This window comes from Bos indicus, chromosome 5 (genome assembly GCF_029378745.1).
Source record: "Bos indicus isolate NIAB-ARS_2022 breed Sahiwal x Tharparkar chromosome 5, NIAB-ARS_B.indTharparkar_mat_pri_1.0, whole genome shotgun sequence".
Classification (NCBI taxonomy): Eukaryota; Metazoa; Chordata; class Mammalia; order Artiodactyla; family Bovidae; genus Bos; species Bos indicus.
The window spans coordinates 64262953-64283967 of record NC_091764.1 but is presented as its reverse complement, the minus strand read 5'-3'; the positions used below and the strand labels follow the sequence as shown (position 1 = coordinate 64283967).

The 21015-nt window shown below is 38.1% G+C and overlaps 1 protein-coding gene across 3 annotated transcripts in view; it reads right to left on the bottom strand.

Moving 5' to 3' along the window:
• The window catches only part of SCYL2 (SCY1 like pseudokinase 2), a 57225-nt gene that overhangs the window by 15813 nt on the left and 20397 nt on the right, over positions 1–21015 (bottom strand). For all 3 annotated transcript variants that reach the window (XM_070789593.1, XM_070789595.1, XM_070789594.1), the window contains exons 4-10: positions 12963–13107; positions 11186–11335; positions 9452–9673; positions 8915–9031; positions 8197–8322; positions 3706–3882; positions 1963–2085 (exon numbers count right to left, since the gene is read on the bottom strand). In XM_070789593.1, coding sequence (XP_070645694.1) covers positions 1963–2085; positions 3706–3882; positions 8197–8322; positions 8915–9031; positions 9452–9673; positions 11186–11335; positions 12963–13107 — 1060 coding nt within the window. The remainder of the gene's footprint in view (positions 1–1962; positions 2086–3705; positions 3883–8196; positions 8323–8914; positions 9032–9451; positions 9674–11185; positions 11336–12962; positions 13108–21015) is intronic.

Sequence of the window (21015 nt, the reverse complement as noted above, 5' to 3'; positions counted from 1 at the left end):
AGGGGACTGAAAAAATAAAACAAAAAGAAGTCCAATTAGCGTGTTTGCAGCAACTTCTGCCTTTTACGAACGTGTTTTCTCTATAATCGGTGGTGGGGAGGGGAGAACGAACACAAGTTCTCCATGTAATTTTAAAGGTAAATAATTTTAAAAACTGGTTCTCATTTATCAATGTCTCTAATGATCCTAACTTTTCTAAACCATCTTCTTATTTTCCAAATGTTTTTCTAAATTCTCTCTAGCCTCTTAAATGTTCATAGTTCCAATCAAACTTCACTTTAAAAATACCACTCCAAAAATGAATTTCACAAGTTACTTCCTAGCCTTCTTACTTGCATGAGACGTGAGGAAAAGAGATTTTTGTTTCATGCTCTTGCTCTCTGTCCCAAACCTTAGACAGGTTTTAACTTTATCAGACTCTTACCAAGCAATGCAGATACTAGTTAATTGGACTGGTGACTGAACACTTCTACTGAAATGACATCAGAAATGCTGGTTTCTAAAACTTGGCAAAGTCGCACAAGTCCATTTGAATTATATATTAATTATTTTAGTAAAATACTGGCTGATAACTTATTTGCCGAACTAACCCCCTTATGAAGAAAAGACTTCCCTGGTGGCTCAGACAGTAAAGCGTCTGCCTACAATGCGGGAGACCCAGGTTCGATCCCTGGGTGGGGAAGATCCTCTGGAGAAGGAAACGGCAACCCACGCCAGTATTCTTGCCTGGAGAATCCCATGGACGGAGGAGCCTGGTAGGCTACAGTCCATGGGGTCGCAAAGAGTTGGACACAACTGAGCAACTTCACTTCATTTCATTTTATGAAGAAAAATGACTTTCACATCACTTTACCCTCTCTTTCCTCCCTAATCTCGCTGAATATATAATCAGGTTGGTTACACAGGGCCTGTGGGAATGTTTCAAGCTGTAATTCACAGTTCCTTTGGAAAGTGCCAAAAAGTAACAGTAAGTACACCTTTCCCAATCATTCCATGTCATTTGGACAAAGGAAGTAAGAAATGATGTTATAAGGAAAAAATTTTAAATCAACTTCACAACTTCGAATAATATAAAAGACCTCAGATAAAGACTGAAGTGAATCAAAAAAGTGACCATGTATGTATGGTATTAGGTTCACATTAAAAAAAAAAAAAAGCTTGGTCATCAACTTATAAAAATTAAACTTCTATGTTTTTCTTTACTAGAATCTCTACACTGGCAAAGAGAGTATAAACTTTTAAATACGAAACCTTTTATGCAATGAGATGTTCTTTCTACAGTAGGGGGGAAAAAAGCTCAAACTAAATTATACTTTTAATAGCAATCCAAACTTTTTTTTCCAGATAATCCATAGAACCAAAATTTTAGTAGCAAAGAACTAAAAGTTTGGCAAAGTATGCGATGAACCAGAAGTTCGGCAAAGTATGCAATGTTTTAAAGCACTTCTGTAACATGAATGCATGACTTTTCATGCATTAGGGATGCTCACACTAAATTATTATCTGCTTTTCTATCTACCTGCTATACACATTAACTTCAATTCAAAAGCAACAACATTTCTGAATAGAAGACTGAGTTACCAAGCATGAAAAAATCACGAGTATGGGCAGTACCCGCTTAATGCTTCCATAAGAAAAAGGCACATACATGTTTGTCATTTTCATTCATATGTTAATTACTCATTTAGGAAGAAGGTATATAGCAACCCAAACTATAGTAAATCAAACCTTCCAGAATAGTACATTTCTGATAAGTAAAAAGAACAATAATCATTTTACTTTATTAATACCAGTATAGGAGTGGATATACTTTAAAAGTACATAATGAAATTCACTAACTCATTAATATGTATTATTGAGCCTTATATACAAATTTTATGACAAACTTCAAACGTACTTTACTTTTTTCTTTTGCTTTACTAATCAAAATCACCATTAAAAGAAAAAAACTGAATATTATACCTGGATCTGAATGGAGGGAGCCTCTAGGGCTCTGTAAACCATTGGTAGGACACTGTTCTTTATCTCGTCAGGAGGAGTTTTGGTTAGTAGCAGATCCATTTTTTGGAGGAAGATTAATAAAATCTGTGTATACAAGGGGAACAATGTATCAAAGTCTAGAATTTTTATTCCACTTTACATATGCCAAAATTTAAAGTTGCTTCAAAAGGATAAGTTATGTGTTTTGACACTTACCATGTTGCTAGCCTGAAGGCATGGAAGACAAAAACATATAAATCAAGTCTCTTATGTTTCTAGAAGTACAATATTTAACATCTGTTCTTGGCTTAAATATTTAAATAAAAGCTAATTTCCTAACTTTCATGTATCTTCAGTAATACATCACTCACCCACAAGTACCAACTATCTAGAAAGCTACTGGGTAAAAAATAAAAGTCTGGGGGCAGCAAAGTCAGACCTTGCAAAGAAGTAAATTACATCACTTGGCTTCTATGAAGTTCAAAACAAGAAAAGGTACAGAAATGAAAAGGACTGTCAGGAAAAATTCTAGAAAGAAACATTTTCAGTTGTCCCTGATCATTTGTCTGCCACCACATAGTGATAGGAATAAACCATCCCTTCTATTTATGCAGACTAGTTTTGTCAAGGCTCAGTTAAAATTTTTCAGAAGGGATTTTTAGCTAGACTAGTAAGGGGGAAAAAAATGTAAAGAATGAAGGCAAGTAAGTGCTCAGATGATAGATTCCTTAGGCTCCTATATGATGCACAGCTTGGTGGACATGAGACTTCACTGCTTTTTTTCCAGACACCTTGACCATGTTTGGAGAACTCTGCTTCAAACCCTACAGTTCCCTCACCTGCCCCTTTCTTAGGCAAAGGAACTCTTGCCTTACTACCACAGACTTCCTTCTGTTTCCCTCCCTTCAAGGGAAGGACCACAAACAGCCTGTCATTAAACCGTTAAATTAGGTAATCAACAGTTTACCAATAAGTTACTGCCATGTAGTATCAGAAACTTAGTAATATTTCCCACGTGCTAGAAAATTTCAATTAATTTCAACAACTCCTTTCACTTCAGAAATGATGAAAATAGAAGCTGTAAGAGAGTAATAACTTGTCCAAGGAAATGAAGGTGGCCAGATTCTAACTGAAGTATGGGACCCTTCTGCTCCCTTAAATCCATGTCCACCTTGAATCTGGGGGATAAATATTTTAATAGAGTCTATATCAGATTCTAATTTAAATTTTCTCTTAACAACACACATATTACTTCCACGGTGCTAGAAGCATTTTCCCTCTTCTAGTGAAACTATTTATTAGCAATAAAATAAAGGGAACAACTGGCACAAACCATCTACAAATAAAAGATTCAATAACAAAGCTGAAAAACAGAAATATTTAAAAGTGCAGGAGAAAAATAAATATTTTACTAAATCTGTAACATTCAGTAAGGTCAATGGGAACAATATAACACATGTAAAATCTCACTACAATTTGTTTTTTGAGACAGTAACTTGTTGAGAACTATAGACATTCACTTGCAAAGTTCAACTATAACTTTAGGAATGGTTCACTTCAAGCATATGAAAAATAGCTTCTGACTAATGGAAAAGCAAGTCTTTCACATTTACCTCAATTTTTAAAAAGCCAGATATCCATTCCTTTTGTTTTCAGTGATAGTTATCATTGATTAAGACCACTGAATAACCGCAGATAAACAGGAAAAAATAACTACATACATACCTGGATTGGCTCCTGCTGTTTAAAGACAGGCCCAAGTTCAGGTAGAATTAACTTAACATATTCTTCTTTGGTACATTCTTCAGCAATGAGTAGAACATTGGGCAAAACAAAAGGTACCATGTCAGGGTTTACAAATTCTGAAGTCAAACAAGGCAAAATTCTCTGCACAATCACACGCTGAAAAGCAAAAATGTTTTCTTAAAATTAATCTTTATATCAGGTTTTTGTATTAAATTGAAGTTAAGCATCTAACACCCCCAATCCCTTTGGGTAAAGTGACTATATAATTGATAGTTGAAACTGGGACACTTTTGAGAATAAAATATTACTACTGCTAACTATGCCAGGACAAAAGACATAACCTGGGAACATTACAGAGAAAGGGGGACATATGGTCACTCTTTAGGAAAACTTTCCTAATTAGTCTTCATTAATATAGTTCTCCTCTTAATTTCTTCATTACTTATGACTTATATCCCATATTGTAAATTATAGTTTCGTGCACGTTAACTCCATCTACATTTACTAAAAGGGCCTTGAAAACAAGGACAATATTTTGTTTCCCATTTATTCTCCAGGGCGTCTAGGTAAAGGGCTAGACAAACAGTATATAACCAATGAATATCTGATAGATTAAACAATGGAATTATTTTTACAAAAGAATTAGCTAGTTTTCCAGACAGTGGCTTTTTCAGCATTCATTAATATTTTTAGACTACATTATCCTCACAATTTACTAAGCCAGGAAGGGAGAGTAGAAGAACTGGAGAGACGAGTATCATACCGAAGTAACCTCTTAATTGCTAGTGAGACAGTGATTTCCACAACAGTTTACAACTTCTCTTCTGATGTTTAATGTCCAAGTGCTGACAGAATGTGGTCCACTGGAGAAGGGAATGGCAAACCACTTCAGTATTCTTGCCTTGAGAAGCCCATGAACAGTATGAAAAGGCAAAAAGACAGGACACTGAAAGATGAACTCCCCAGGTCAGTAGGTGCCCAATATGCTACTGGAGATCAGTGGAGAAATAACTCCAGAAAGAATGAAGGGATGGAGCCAAAGCAAAAGCAACACCCAGTGTGGATGTGACTGGTGATGGAAGCAAGGTCTGATGCTGTAAAAAGCAATAATGCATTGGAACCTGGAATGTTAGGTCCATGAATCAAGGCAAATTGGAAGTGGTCAAACAGGAGATGGCAAGAGCAAACGTCAACATTCTAGGAATCAGTGAACTAAGATGGACTGGAATGGGTGAATTTAACTCAGATGACCATTATACCTACTACTGAGGGCAGAAATCCCTTAGAAGAAATGGAGTAGCCACCGTAGTCAACAAAAGAGTCCGAAATGCAGTATTCAGATGCAATCCCAAAATCAACAGAATGAACTCTGTTCGTTTCCAAGGCAAACCAGTCAATATCATGGTAATCCAAGTCTATGCCCCAACCAGTAACGCTAAAGAAGCTGAAGTTCAATGGTTCTATAAAGACTATAAGACCTTTTAGAACTAACACCCAAAAAAGATGTCCTTTTCATTATAGGGGACTGGAATACAAAAGTAGGAAGTCAAGAAATACCTTGAGTAACAAGCAAATTTGGCCTTGAAATACAAAATGAAGCAGGGCAATGACTAATAGAGTTTTGCCAAAGAACGCACTGTTCATAGCAAACACCTTCTTCCAACAACACAAGAGAAGACTCTATACATGGACATCACCAGATGGTCAACACCGAAATCAGATTGATTATATTCTTTGCAGACAAAGATGGAGAAACTCTATACAGTCAGCAAAAACAAGACTGGGAACTGACTGTGACTCAGATCATGAACTCCTTATTGCCAAATTCAGACTTAAATTGAAGCAAGTGGGGAAAACCACTAGACCATTCAGGTATGACCTAAATCAAATCCCTTACAATTATACAGTGGAAGTGAGAAATAGATTTAAAGGACTAGATCTGATAGAGTGCCTGATGAACTATGGACAGAGGTTCGTGACACTGTACAGGAGACAGGGATCAAGACTATCCCCAAGAAAAAGAAATGCAAAAAAGCAAAATGGCTGTCTGAGGAGGCCTTACAAATAGCTGTGAAAAGAAGAGAAGCCAAAAACAAAGGAGGAAAGGAAAGATATAAGCATCTGAATGCAGAGTTCCAAAGAATAGCAAGGAGAGATATGAAAGCCTTCCTCAGCGATCAATGCAAAGAAATAGAGAAAAACAATAGAATGGGAAAGACTAGCAAGAAAATTAGAGTTACCAAGGGAACATTTCATGCAAAGATGGGCACAACAAAGGACAGAAATGGTATGGACCTAACAGAAGCAGAAGATATTAAAAAGAGGTGGCAAGAATAAACAGAAGACCTGTACAAAAAAGATCTTCACGACCCAGATAATCATGATGGTGTGCTCACTCACCTAGAGCCACACATCCTGAAATGTGAAGCCAAGTGGGCCTTAGGAAGTATCACTATGAACAAAGCTAATGGAGGTGATGGAATTCCAGTTGAGCTATTCCAAATCCTAAAAGATGATGCTGTAAAAGTGCTGCACTCAATATGCCAGCAAATTTGGAAAACTCAGCAGTTGCTATGGGACTGGAAAAGGTCAGTGTTTATTCCAATCCCAAAGAAAGGCAATGTCAAAGAATGCTCAAACTACTGCACAATTGCACTCACCTCACACGCTACTAAAGTAATGCTCAAAATCTCCAAGCCAGGCTTCAGCAATATGTGAACCGTGAACTTCCAGATGTTCAAGCTGGTTTTAGAAAAGGCAGAGGAACCAGAGATCAAATTGCCAATATCTGCTGGATCGTGGAAAAAGCAAGAAAGTTCCAGAAAAACATCTATTTCTGCTTTATTGACTATGCCAAAGCCTTTGACTGTGTGGATCACAATAAACTGTGGAAAATTCTTCCAGAGATGGGAATACCAGACCACCTGACCTACCTCGTGAGAAACCTGTATGCAGGTCAGGAAGCAACAGTTAGAACTGGACATGGAACAGACCGGTTCCAAATAGAAAAAGGAATACGTCAAGGCTGTACACTGTCACCCTGCTTATTTAACTTCTACGCAGAGTACATCGTGAGAAACTCTGGGCTGGAAGAAACACAAGCTGGAATCAAGATTGCCGGGAGAAATATCAATAACCTCAGATATGCAGATGACACCACCCTTATGGCAGAAAGCGAAGAAGAACTAAAGAGCCTCTTGATGAAAGTAAAAGAGGAGAGTGAAAAAGTTGGCTTAAAGCTCAACATTCAGAAAACGAAGATCATGGCATCCGGTCCCATCACTTCATGGCAAATAGATGGGGAAACAGTGGAAACAGTGGCTGACTTTATTTTTTTGGGCTGCAAAATCACTAGATGGTGCTTGCAGCCATGAAATTAAAAGACCCTTACTCCTTGAAAGGAAAGTTATGACCAACCTAGACAGCATATGGAAAAGCAGAGACATTACTTTGTCAACAAAGGTCTGTCTAGTCAAAGCTACGGTTTTTCCAGTAGTCATGTATGGATATGAGAATTGAACTATAAAGAAAGCTGAGCTCAGAAGAATTGATGCTTTTGAACTGTGGTGTTGGAGAAGACTCTTGAGAGTCCCTTGGACTGCAAGGAGACCCAACCAACTAAAGGAGATCAGTCCTGGGTGTTCATTGGAAGGACTGATGTTGAAGCTGAAACTCTAATATTTTGGCTATCTGATGCGAAGAGCTGACCCATTTGAAAAGACCCTGATGTTGGGAAAGACTGAAAGCAGGAGAAGGGGACGACAGAGGATGAGATGGTTAGATGGCATCATCAACTCAACAGACATGAGTCTGGGTAGACTCCAGTAGTTGGTGATGGACAGGAAGGCCTGCTGCGGTTCATGGAGTCGCAAAGAATCGGACACTACTGAGCGACTCAACTGAACTGAACCCTTCTAATTTTTTTATCCTATTTAATTATTTTTCCACCATGTAAAAAAGATCCACTAAACTTTTATGACTTCAGTCGGTAGCCTTTTAGACATTTATGTATCCTTGGGAAAAGTTATATTTTGGGGGCAAGTGTTATTATAGTGAAGTCAAAGTAAATTTTAAATGCTTAACTCCTGACTACAATAACAGACTGATCAACAACAAACCTTAGGCTTCCCTGGTGGCTCCAGTGGAAAAGAACCCACCTACCAAGGTAGGAGATACGAGTTCGATCCCTGATACAGAAAGATCCCACATGCCACAGAGCAACTAAGGCCGTGCACCACATCTATTGAGCCTGTGCTCTGCAACAAGAGAAGCCACCGGAATGGGAAACCTGTGCATCACAATTAGAGAGTAGCCCCTGCTTGCTACAACTAGAGAAAAGCCCATGTAGCAACAAAGACCTAGCACAGCCAAAAATACATACATGCAACTCCCCTCTCTGCAACCAAGTGGAAGACAGCATATAATGGAACATGGAGAAGGGACCATTTGTTTAAAAAAACAACAACAAACCTTAGGCAGTTTTGGCAGAACCTTTGGCAGTCCTTTGAAAAACTGTGATTTCTGAAGGTTATCTCTTTGGAATAAGGTATCAAAATATTGCAGTGTTACTGCACCAACATCATCAAAGAAGGGAATCTAAAAACAGAAAAGTAAAATTATTTTGATAAATATTGAAATACTTCTCATATGTGAAACTGACACAGTATGGTGAAAAAAATACTCAGAAACATTTAGCAAAATGCTTAAGACAACTTAATAACAATTCTAATTGTAAAAATCAGAATAAGAAATAATAAACTACTTCTCTTTTTGAAGTCAATTTTTCAGAATCAAAATCTGTGAACTGGCTACACAATAACATTTACTTTACATAACTAGTAAAATATTGAAACATTAACTAAAATATCTTGAGGCCATAAACAGTACCATTTATTAAAATCCATGCTTATATGAGTTAATTAAGAGGGTTATAAACTCTCAGCATGTCTAGAACTTCTGCATGCCCAATTATAACTATTATGTCTCTTTATTTGAAATCTTAACTTTATATCAGGGCACTTATATCATAAATTGTTTAATTCCTTAAGATTAAAGGACACTGAATATTTAATACACTCACGAACATAGACGTTATCTGGGGACTATATATTAAATCTTCAGAAGCATTTAATCAACTTGAACTCATTTTTTGTCCCTCCATCTAAGGCAGGAATTAATACATACTCACCTTTGTCATTTGATCTGCATCTGGTCTTACAGTTGGAGTTACATTTAACAGTAGTTTTACATGTTCACGGACTTCCTCAGGTATATTTGTAAGTGAACTAGATCCTAAACGACTCAACTGTTCAAGAGTAATAATGTTAAATATGAATATAAAATATTCAAAAAATATACATTTATATTGTGAACAGTCCATTTAAATCTTTTTGAAATTTACTAAATGTATTTTTAGATTGAACAAACTGCTGTTGCAAGATAACTAAAACATGTTTTTTAATACCTGAAATTGCCTCTATTCCTAAAGCAAAATGCCCAGTATTTTAGGCCATATTTCATTTTTCACTCTAGTGAATAAATGCCATGATTAAAGTTGTAGTAACAAATATTAATCCTAAGAATTACTTTTGTTAAGTTGACTTTATGAAAACAAAATATGAGACACTCCTCCCAGTTTGGAGAATTTTCTGAACATATTTTAGAAAAAAATACTAAGAAACACTTAATATATTTTTAATGCAAGCAAATATTTAAAGGCAAATACCTGATCCAATTGTCTGCTGAAACTCTTGTAAATATCTTGCTTGTTAACTTCAAATACAGGTTTCCCTTTATTAAATACAGCATACATGACAGTTCCTAAAGAGTACATATCACTGGCTGTTTCACAGGTCACAGAAAGTATATATTCAGGAGCCAAATATTCAGGATTTGGAAGACACAATGATGGTAAATTTGGGTCCCATTCTTTACATGGAAACTTGGGCTATAAAAGGATAGAAAAACGAACACATGGATTAAATATGTCAAATTAAAGCAGACCACTGTCAAGTACTAACAATTGAGTTTTAAATTCATACTCAGTCATGCAAGTAAAAATGTCACCACCACTTTCAATTTTAAATTTCCCCAAATCCCAAAACTACAACATGCATGAAACAAGCTAAGAGATAGAATAAGAACTCTTATAACTTTGAGATTATTGGCACTCTCTTCCAGAAAACAAATTATCAGTATACTATATGATGCATTTTGAATGTGAGAAGGTATGGCCTATGTTTTCTGATATAGGCTTCAAACTTATGAGCTCAAGTAGATTATAGTTGTTTGAAACCTTGTTCTTGCACTAATGAGCTATGTGATTTAATTAATAGGTTCAAAAAGCTGTTGTAAAATTAAACAAATGTATGGAAAACAGGCCCAGCACAATGCCTGACCCATAGTATATCTCAACCAATACTAATTCTTTCTGCTTCCCCTAAAAATGTTTACTTATGTTACAAATACATCTTAGGTCAAATCATGGTTTCTTTAACAACTACATAGTAAAAACTTGAAATATTGCAGTGTTTTCCTAAGGATAAATAGGTAGGTTTCATAATCACTAAGTAACAGGTGCTTTTTAGCCAGAAAAACTGGGTTCAAATCTTAGCTCTACTGCTTACCACCTGCCTAAACTTAAAGCAGGTTAGTTCATTCTATGAGTTTAACTTGCTCATCTGTATTATTCCTATACCTCACTGAGTTGTTGCAAGGATAATAAGTAAATACACAGGTAGTGTTTAGAAAGAGCTTCAGTAAACATTAGCCATGACTGTCACTGATATTGTTGCTATCATGCTCCCTAAACAAGATTCTGTGGTTCAATAAGTTGGGGAAACATTGCTAAATTCACAATGTTTGTTCCTGTACCTGACATTCTGAGGGGGAAAAAACCTACCTAACCCAAAAGTGCTCAAATTTGCTTCACTCTAGCACTTTCTTCTCAAGTAACATTAGTGTGGAATTAGTTTACTAAATATTTGTAGGTACAATGAACATTAGAAATTTTCTATAAAGCTATAAATTTAAACACACCATTGTACCACAAAGCCTATTTATACACATTTACCAGACCTCCCAGGTGACGCCAGTGGTAAAGAATCTGCCTGCCAGTGTAGGAGACGTAAGAGACGCAAGTTAGATCCCTGGGTCGGGGAGATCCCCTGGAGGAGGAAATGGCAACCCACTCCAGTATTCTTTTCTGAAAAATCCCATGGATGGAGGAGCCTGGCACACTGTAGTCCATGGGGTCACAAAGAGTTAGACACGACTAAGCAACTAAGCACAGGCTTCTCTGTCCTCTACTATCTATCTACTCTCAAACTCACGTCCACTGAGTTGGTGATACCATCCAATCATCTCATCATTAGACATATAAATTCTCTAATTTATTTCAGATGCAATTCAAAAATTTTCAGAGCTTTAAAAAAAATTAGAAGAATAAAACCTTTATTACCTCTTGTTCAGAAGGATTGGTTGATGATACACAAAAATCAAAGCCCATTATTTTCCAGGCTCCACTTTTATTCAAAATTATATTTTCAGGTGTAATATTTCCATGAACCATTTTCACACTGCTGTGCAAAAATGACAATCCTTCAGAAACCTGTAAATGGGAATAAAAGATATTTTTACATTCAAGTACATTAATAAATGTCTCATACTAATCAAATTTGCTGCTTCTCCCAATAAAAATTTTTACATGTCAGGTTATTAAATTTCATAAATGCAAAAGTGTAGAGAAAGTTGCCAGAGCATTCTAAGCATTAGCAAGAAAAACTCCCAAAACAGAGAGCAACTACTTATTTAAGTTCCTTTCTACATACACAAAAGTAAAAGAAAAGACTTTGTGTCCCAAATTTATTCAGTTCCTGAGTTTGAAAAGTGAGAGAATCTGGTTTCTGAGTTAACAGTAAATATCAAGAAATACCTTTGTAAATTTGATTCTAATTCTTAATATTTTTTATACTTACACTCCACATTGAAATTAAGTTTTTCTTAGTATTGTGCTCAGTTTTCAAACTGATGTTCACTCATTCTTACTTTGGATTAACATTTGATAATTTTATATTTGTGCCTGAGATCAGCATGGTATTTGTTAACAAAAAGCGAAGACTGGATTTGAAAGGACCAACCATATTAAGTTTTGGAAAGATGTGAAAAAATATGTGACTTTTATATACTGCAATGGGAATGCAAAATGGTATTACCATTTTTGAAACAGTTTTTAATTTTCTTAGAAGATGAACTATATACATACTGTTTGATTTAGTCACCCCACTCCCTGGTAATTAACCAAGAGAAGTGAAATTAAATGTCCATCAAGAACATGTACATGAATGTTCATAGCAGCTTTATTCACATTTGCCCAAAACTGTAAACAACCCAAATGACTGTCAATGAGTGAATGGACAAGCAAACTATGGTATAGCTATTCTACGGACTACTACTCAGCAATAAAAAGAAGTACTGATACGCACAACTATATGAATCAATATCAAAATAATTTGATTGATTGAAAGAAGCCCAGCTAAAAACACAGTACATATTGTATGATTTCATTTAGAAAATTCTAGAAAATACAAACTGATTCATAGTGACAGAAAGCAGGTCAGTGGTTTCCTGAGATGAGAGACAGAAAGGTAGCAAGGAGGAAGAGGTAAGGGTTACAATAGGTATGAGGACACTCTGGAGGGTCATGGATACATACATTATTTTGACTGCAGTGATGGTTCTACCTGGGAACTTAATAACTGTGTATTTTAAATATGTGAAGTTTACTGTATGCTAATTAATTATACCTTAATAAAGCTGTTAAAAATAATGAACAAAATTATCTCTGTCCCCCAAAACAAAGAATCTACTGTATAAATTTAGTGTATAAAGCTGAAGATATTTTGGTAAGTAGGGGAAGGAAATCAGCAAAAGTGAAATGGACTTATGAGATGCATTCTGAAGGTTTAAAACTCAAAAAAATAAAAAAGGAACCACACACCCACCAATCAACAAGCACTCTTCTCCAAAGGTTACTAATGTTATGTTTCATACATTAAAAATACAATTTAAACCTAACAATAAACTGTAGAGAAATTCTAGAACATAAAAATGATTTTTAAATTACTAAAAAGATGCAAAGGTTTACATAAAGCAGTTTATATGGCTAAATTTGAAATGGCTATAAAAATACTTTTGAAGGAAAATATTCCATCCATGCGATGAATAAAAATACATACCTGAAGCAAACCATATTTGGTTTCTACATCATAAAGTTTATAATCCTTAATGTCTGGAGACACAGGGGAAGGTAGATTTTCCCAGTTACCCAGAACATTGGCTAAACTGGCAAAAACTGGTTCCGTGCAAAATGCCAAGCAGTCCCTGTTTTAAAAGAAGAAAAATATGAATGGTCCTATTTAACTATCAAGAAAGTAGACAAGTTTAGATTTATTTTCACCATTACTATAACATACTTAGACTAACAAAGTCAGGAAGCTCTGTATATGAATTACACTGGATAATTACCACTGTGCTTTTTGAATAATTGATATTCTTTATGGAAAACCAATACATTAATTTAGAATACTGTTATATTACCCTTATTTCTAAGGCTATAATTTTCAGAATATGCTCACAGGAAACTATAGACTTCCCAGATGCCTCTGGAGCAAGAGTCATCAGGACATTGCTCGAGTTCACACAAGCCGGCCACATTTCTTTTTTCACTGTTAAGAACAAACATCTGGATGTTGGGGGGGGCGGGGGCGGTCCCTGAATTATGTCACTTGAGACCTTTGTGAGTTGGAGCCCTGGGAGGGTACATTATTTTTGCATCTTTCGGACTGTCTTTTGCACCTAGAAACAATGTGAATACCTTTTTGTTCTTGCTTTGGGAAACATGGTATCCCGTGGGGCCTCCTCTGGTACTTGGCAAGCTCTGGTACTTATCCTCCATAACACATTGCTAGGAGAGGTGCACATGCTGAGTGCTGGTCAGGGGCTAAGGGGTGTCCTGTTTCTGGGTGGTGAGTGGGTGGGAGTGTCCAGAAGTCTCTGGCGTAGGCATGGGTCAGCAGTGGCCTGCTGCAGGATTGGGAGCACTGAGTGTAGCAGTGCCTGCATGGGACCTTTAGAAGAAAGTCACCTTTATCTTTATTATCTTCTACCTCCACCATAGTTTGAAACTGAAACTGAAGCTGAAGTCGCTCAGTCCTGTCCCACTCTTTGCGGCCACCATAGTTTGGCCCCAGATAAATAACAGAGAGGGAACACAGCCCCACCCAAAACAGAAAATCGGATTAAAGATTTACTAAGAATGGCCCCGACCATAAAAACAAGACTCAGTTTTCCCCCTCAGTCAGTCTATCCCATCAGGAAGCTTCCATAAGCCTCTTATCCTTCTCCATCAGTGGGCAGACAGACTGAAAACCACAACCACAGAAAACTAACCAATCTGATGACATGGACCACAGCCTTGTCTAACTCAATGAAACTATGAGTCATGCCTTGAAGGACCACCCAAGATGGACGGGTGATGGTGGAGAGTTCTGACAAAATGTGGTTCACTGGAGAAGGGAATGGCAAACGACTTCAGTATTCTTGCCTTGAGAACCCCATGAACAGTATGAAAAGGCAAAAAGACAGGACACTGAAAGATAAACTCCCCAGGTCGGTAGGTGCCCAATATACTACTGGAGGTCAGTGGAGAAATAACTCCAGAAAGAATGAAGGGATGGAGCCAAAGCAAAAACACCCAGTTGTAGATGTGACTGGCAATGCTGTAAAGAGCAATATTGCATAGGAACCTGGAATGTTAGGTCCATGAATCAAGGCAAATTAGAACTGATCAAACAGGAGATGACAAGGGTGAACATCGACATTTTAGGAATCAGCAAACTAAAATGGACTGGAATGGGTGAATTTAACTCAGATGACCATTATATCTAATACTGTGGGCAAGAATTCCTTAGAAAAAAATGGAGTAGCCATCATAATCAACAAAAGAGTCCGAAATGCAATACTTGGATGCAATACCAAAAATGACAGAATGATCTCTGTTCACTTCCAAGGCAAACAATTCAATATCACAGTAATCCAAGTCTATGCCTTGACCACTAATGCCGAAGAAGCTGAAAACTTGAACGGTTCTACGAAGACATACAAGACCTTCTAGAACTAACACCCAAAAAAGATGTCCTTTTCATTATAGGGGACTGGAATGCAAAAGTAGGAAGTCAAGAAACACCTGGAGTAACAAGCAAATTTGGCCTTGGAGTACGGAATGAAGCAGGGCAAAGGCTAATAGAGTTTTGCCAAGAGAACACACTGGTCATAGCAAACACCCTCTTCCAACAACACAAGAGAAGACTCTACACATGGACATCACCAGATGGTCAATACTGAAATCAGATTGATTATATTCTTTGCAGCCAAAGATAGAGAAGCTCTACACAGTCAGCAAAAACAAGACCAGAAGCTGAGTGTGGCTCAAATCATGAACTCCTTAGTGCCAAATTCAGACTTAAATTGAAGAAAGTGGGGAAAACCACTAGACCATCCAGGTATGACCTAAATCAAATCCCTTATGATTATACAGTGGAAGTGAGAGTCAAGGGATTAGATCAGATAGACAGAGTGCCTGATGAACTATGGACAGAGGTTCGTGACTCTGTACGAAAGGCAGGGATCAAGACCATCCCCAAAAAAGAAATGCAAAAAAGCAAAATGGCTGATTGAGGTGGCCTTACAAACAGCTGTGAAAAGAAGAGAAATTAAAGGCAAAGGATAAAAAGAAAGATATTCCCATTTGAATGCACAGTTCCAAAGAACAGCAAGGAGAGATATAAGAAAGTCTTCCTCAGTAATCAATGCAAAGAAATACAGAAAAACAATAGAATGGTAAAGACTAGAGAACTCTTCAAGAAAATTAGAGATACCAAGGGAACATTTCATGCAAAGATTGGCACAATAAAGGACAGAAATGGTATGGACCTAACAGAAGCAGAAGATAGTAAGAAGAGGTGGCAAGAATACACAGAAGAACTATGCAAAAAAGATCTTCATGACTCAGATAACCATGATAGTGTGATCACTCACCTAGAGCCAGACATCCTGGAATGTCAAATGGGCCTTAGGAACCATCACTATGAACAAAGCTAGTAGAGGTGATAGAATTCCAGTTGAGCTATTTCAAATCCTAAAAGATGATGCTGTAAAAGTGCTGCACTCAATATGTCAGCAAATTTGGAAACCTCAGCAGTTGCCATGGGACTGGAAAAGGTCAATGTTCATTCCAATCCCAAAGAAAGGCAATGCCAAACAATGCTCAAACTACCACACAATTGCACTCATCTCACACGCTAGAAATGTTCAAAATTCTCCAAGCCAGGCTTAAACAGTATGTGAACTGAGAACTTCCCAGATGTTCAAGCTGGTTTTACAAAAGGTAGAGGAACCAGAGATCAAATTGCCAACATCCGATGGATTATCAAAACAGCAAGAGAGTTCCAGAAAAACATCTACTTGTGCTTTATCAAGTATGCCAAAACCTTTGATTGTGTGGATCACAATAAACTGTGGAAAATTCTGAAAGAGACAGGAATACTAGACCACCTGACCTGCCTCCAGAGAGATCTGTATGCAGCTCAGGAAGCAACAGTTAGAACTGGACATGGAACAACGACTGATTCCAAATAAGAAAAGGAGTACATCAAGGCTGTATATTGTCACCTTGCTTACTTAACTTATATGCAGAGTACATCATGAGAAACAGTGGGCTGGATGAAGCCCAAGCTGGAATCAAGATTGCCGGGAGAAATATCAATAACCTCAGATATGCAGATGACCCCACTTTTATGACAGAAAGCAAAGAAGAACTCAAGGGCCTCTTAATGAAAGTGAAAGAGGAGAATGAAAAAGTTGGCTTAAAGCTCAACATTCAGAAAACTAAGATCATGGCACCTGGGCCCATCACTCCATGGCAAATAGATGGGGAAACAATGGAAACAGTGACAGACTTTATTTCTGGGGGCTCCATAATCACTGCAGATGGTGATTGCAGCCATGAAATTAAAAGATGCTTGCTCCTTGGAAGAAAAGTTATGACCAACCTAGACAGCAGAGACATTACTTTGCCAACCAAGGTCTGTCTAGTCAAAGCTACGGTTTTTCCAGTAGTCATGTATGGATATGAGAGTTGTACTATAAAGAAAGCTGAGCACTGAAGAATTGATGCTTTTGACTTGTGGTGTTGGAGAAGGCTCTTGAGAGTCCCTTGGACTGCAAGGAGATCCAAACAGTCCATCCTAAAGGAAATCAGTCCTGAATATTTATTGGAAAGACTGATGCTGAAGCTGAAACTCCATACTTCCACCGCCTACCTGATTGGAAGAACTGACTCATTTGAATAGACCCTAATGCTGGGAAAGATTGAAGGCGGGAGAAGGGGACATTGAGGATGAGGTGGTTGGATGGCATCAACAACTCAATGGACACAAGTCTGAGTAGACTCCGGGAGTTGGTGATGGACAAGGAGGCCTGGCATGCTACAGTCCACTGGGTCGCAAAGAGTTGGACATGACTGAGCAACTGAACTGAGCTGAACTGACTGGAAATGACTATGGAGCCCATGTGCAAAGAATCAACAAGGCTCCCCCAGGTTGCCGAGGGGCCAGGAGATACGATGTTCTGTTCAGAGCACGGCCCATGGACACACCTGGAGCTGAGGGAGCTCACTAGGAGGTCCACGTGGAAGATTTCAGGGCCAGGCAGTTAGGTTCAGATGCTGGTCGGAGTGACTGGCCTCATGACAACCTCAATCTCAGCGCAGCTTTGTTTTTATCTGTCATTTTTAAAGGTGTCACAAGTTTCCAATTTTTAAAATTAGCATTCTTGATTTTTTTGTATTGCTTTGGGCATACTGCGTGGCTTGTGGCATCTTAGTTCCCAGACCAGGGATTGAACTTGGGCTGCCAGCATTAGAAGCTCTGAGTCTAACCACTGGATGGCCAGGGAATTCTCTATTGTTTTTTGATTATAAGAATGTTTAGAAATTCAGAAAATGTTCAGTTCAGTCGCTCAGTCGTGTCCGACTCTTTGCAACCCCATGAATCGCAGCACGCCAGGCCTCCCTGTCCATCACCAACTCCCGGAGTTCACTCAGACTCACGTCCATCGAGTCAGTGATGCCATCCAGCCATCTCATCCTCTGTCGTCCCCTTCTCCTCCTGCCCCCAATCCCTCCCAGCATCAGAGTCTTTTCCAATGAGTCAACTCTTCCCATGAGGTGGCCAAAGTACTGCAGTTTCAGCTTTAGCATCATTCCTTCCAAAGAAATCCCAGGGCTGATCTCCTTCAGAATGGACTGGTTGGATCTCCTTGCAGTCCAAGGGACTCTCAAGAGTCTTCTCCAACACCACAGTTCAAAAGCATCAATTCTTCGGTGCTCAGCTTTCTTCACAGTCCAACTCTCACATCCATACATGACCACTGGAAAAACCATAGCCTTGACTAGATGGACCTTTGTTGGCAAAGTAATGTCTCTGCTTTTCAATATGCTATCTAGGTTGGTCATAACTTGTCTTCCAAGGAGTAAGCATCTTTTAATTTCATGGCTGCAGTCACCAACTGCAGTGATTTTGGAGCCCAGAAAAATAAAGTCTGACACTGTTTCCACTGTTTCCCCATCTATTTCCCATGAAGTGATGGGACCAGATGCCATGATCTTCGTTTTCTGAATGTTGAGTTTTAAGCCAACTTTTTCACTCTCCTCTTTCACCTTCATCAAGAGGCTTTTTAGTTCCTCTTCACTTTCTGCCATTCAATAAGCCTTGTAGACTAATGATCAAGAACTCAAGCTCTGAAGACAAATACTCAACTTCAAGTCCCAGAATCCTTATTCTTTGTTGGTCTCACTTAGACACTTTGAGTCTCACTTTGTCCATTTGTAAAATGGTGATGCAAGACCACCATGAAGGGTTACCATGAAGATCAAATGCATGTGAGATACATAACATGCTGACTAAAATATAAGCTCAATAAATGCTTACAATTGCTACTATAATTACCAAGTGTCTGAGACTTCAAGTCCTAACATTTCATGCCTTCGGGCTTAGGCTGTGGTAATGAAGAACTATAAGGCAGCATAGTAACAAAGCTATCCTAAGCCTCTGCACCTAGACAGTGACTGCTAAATGGCAAACATGCCTTCTGAGTAACTTTCTTTTTAACCTTGAACCTATTTTTCAAATGAAAGCATATGCAGAAGTTCAACATGTATAAGAGATAAAGACAGAGCTGCTTAGGTTGAAGGAGGAAGTTACACTGTCCTGCCAGCTCAGTTATCATGAAAGATAATGATCCTGATCTTGCTCTTCACTCCCTCACTAAGCTTATTAACACAGTGGACACCAGGCTTTCCTTCACTGAACTGTACTGGAGGAAAACTGCACAAATACTCCTAGGGTTTGTCTACAATTTTCAATGATTCCCAGGACTCATTTATTTTAGCAATTCTAATTTTTTTCCTTTGCTGTCTTGTCCTCAGAATCATCCTTGGCCATATCAATATTCATGGTTATTCTTCAAGTTTGAAAGCCTTATTATCTTTCATGAATATTTATTTCCATCATCGTTACAAACAGTTACACCAGAAGCACCATAGCCCATCTCAAGGACCATCTTCCCCAACCACAGGTATTTACTAACCATTCATCTCCTACCTTTTACTACCACCACCTAATCTAGCTTCCCAGTAACTTTATTCAACAAGTCTGAAGTATTCAGTCCTGACAACATTTTACCCCTTTCTTTTTCCCTACTGCCTCAACATCATCCTTACTACCCTTTACTGAGCAAACACTTATTAACCCTGTAGTTACCATCACTGGTTTCTTTTACTCTCTTGCTTCTGTCAGAAGCTGAAGCAACAATACAAAATCCAAGACTTCATAAACTCATCGTCTAAAGACATAATATACTTAACCTTGCTCTTTTATTTTTTAACATTCAAGAATATCCCTTCATAGCCCTCTTATATTAACTCCTCATTCTTTTACCCACTACTCATCTATGATCCATAGTCTACCTGAAAAAAAGCAAAGTTCATTTAACATGAATGATCTCATTTCCCTTTACTTTACCTCAGTATATGAGTGATTCATAACTATCCTCCTGAAATTTCCTTTTAGTTCCTTCTATGGGACTTGATTCACATAATGATGTCTTCTCTGCTGGGTTCCTTTCTAGCTTCCAAACTGCCATCCTACTGAAATTACTGAATATCACTAATAACTTCTCCCTAGCCAAATGCAATGGTCCTTCTCAGCCTGTCTTTCCTTTTTATTAGGTGGTCTCCAGTGTTAGGGAGTCCTTTCTTCCCTTATTTGGCTCCCATAACACACTGCCAATTTTTCTCCTGCCATACAACACGTATGGCATTTCTGCTCCAGGTTCTTTCCCTGGCCCTTCTTTCCCCTTTTTAAGTTCTGTCATCACTACTCCGCTCTTTTGACTCATGCTCCTGAAATTCATTTTTTTCATGGTTTTAATTAATGCCTCTATGTTACTAGGGCTTCCCTTGTGGCTCAGCTGGGAATCCACCTGCAATGCGGGAGACCTGGGTTCGATCTCTGGGTTGGGAAGATCCCCTGGAGAAAGGAACAGCTTCCCACTCCAGTATTCTGGACTGGAGAATTCCATGGACTGTATAGTCCATGGGTCACAAGACTGAGCGACTTTCATTACCACTATGTAATTCACCTCCATAGACATCACCAACTCTGCACTTTTGTCTGGCTTACTGTTCTATAGCACATTTCTTTTGGATGATTCCAGTGTCATTTCCATATTATTAAGTCATTAAAAACTGGAAGTTACTTTTTTCTTCTGTAACGTGTTCCTATTTCCATCAATGCTACTGTAATTCTTACACCTAGCCATGAAAATGCCTTAAAGTAACCTCTGAATTATCTCTCTTCATGAATGCCAATAAAGCCCAAGTTCTGCAATATTTAAATCAGTATAAACGGAGCTGCAGGGTCAGAGATAGTGGAGTAACTTAGGGCTATGGGCTGACATACAAGACCTAGTAAAAAGTTAAACACCCAGAACAGCACTACCTGGAACACACATAAAAACAACCTGTGAACACTGAATCAACGAAAAGGGCACAATGAATTCTAGTAAATTAACAAGAACCACTTCTTTCAGGCAGAGACTTCTCTTGTAGCTTCCACTTGGAGTAATGTAGTCTTGAGCATAGAATAAACACATACAGACTCACGGCAAATG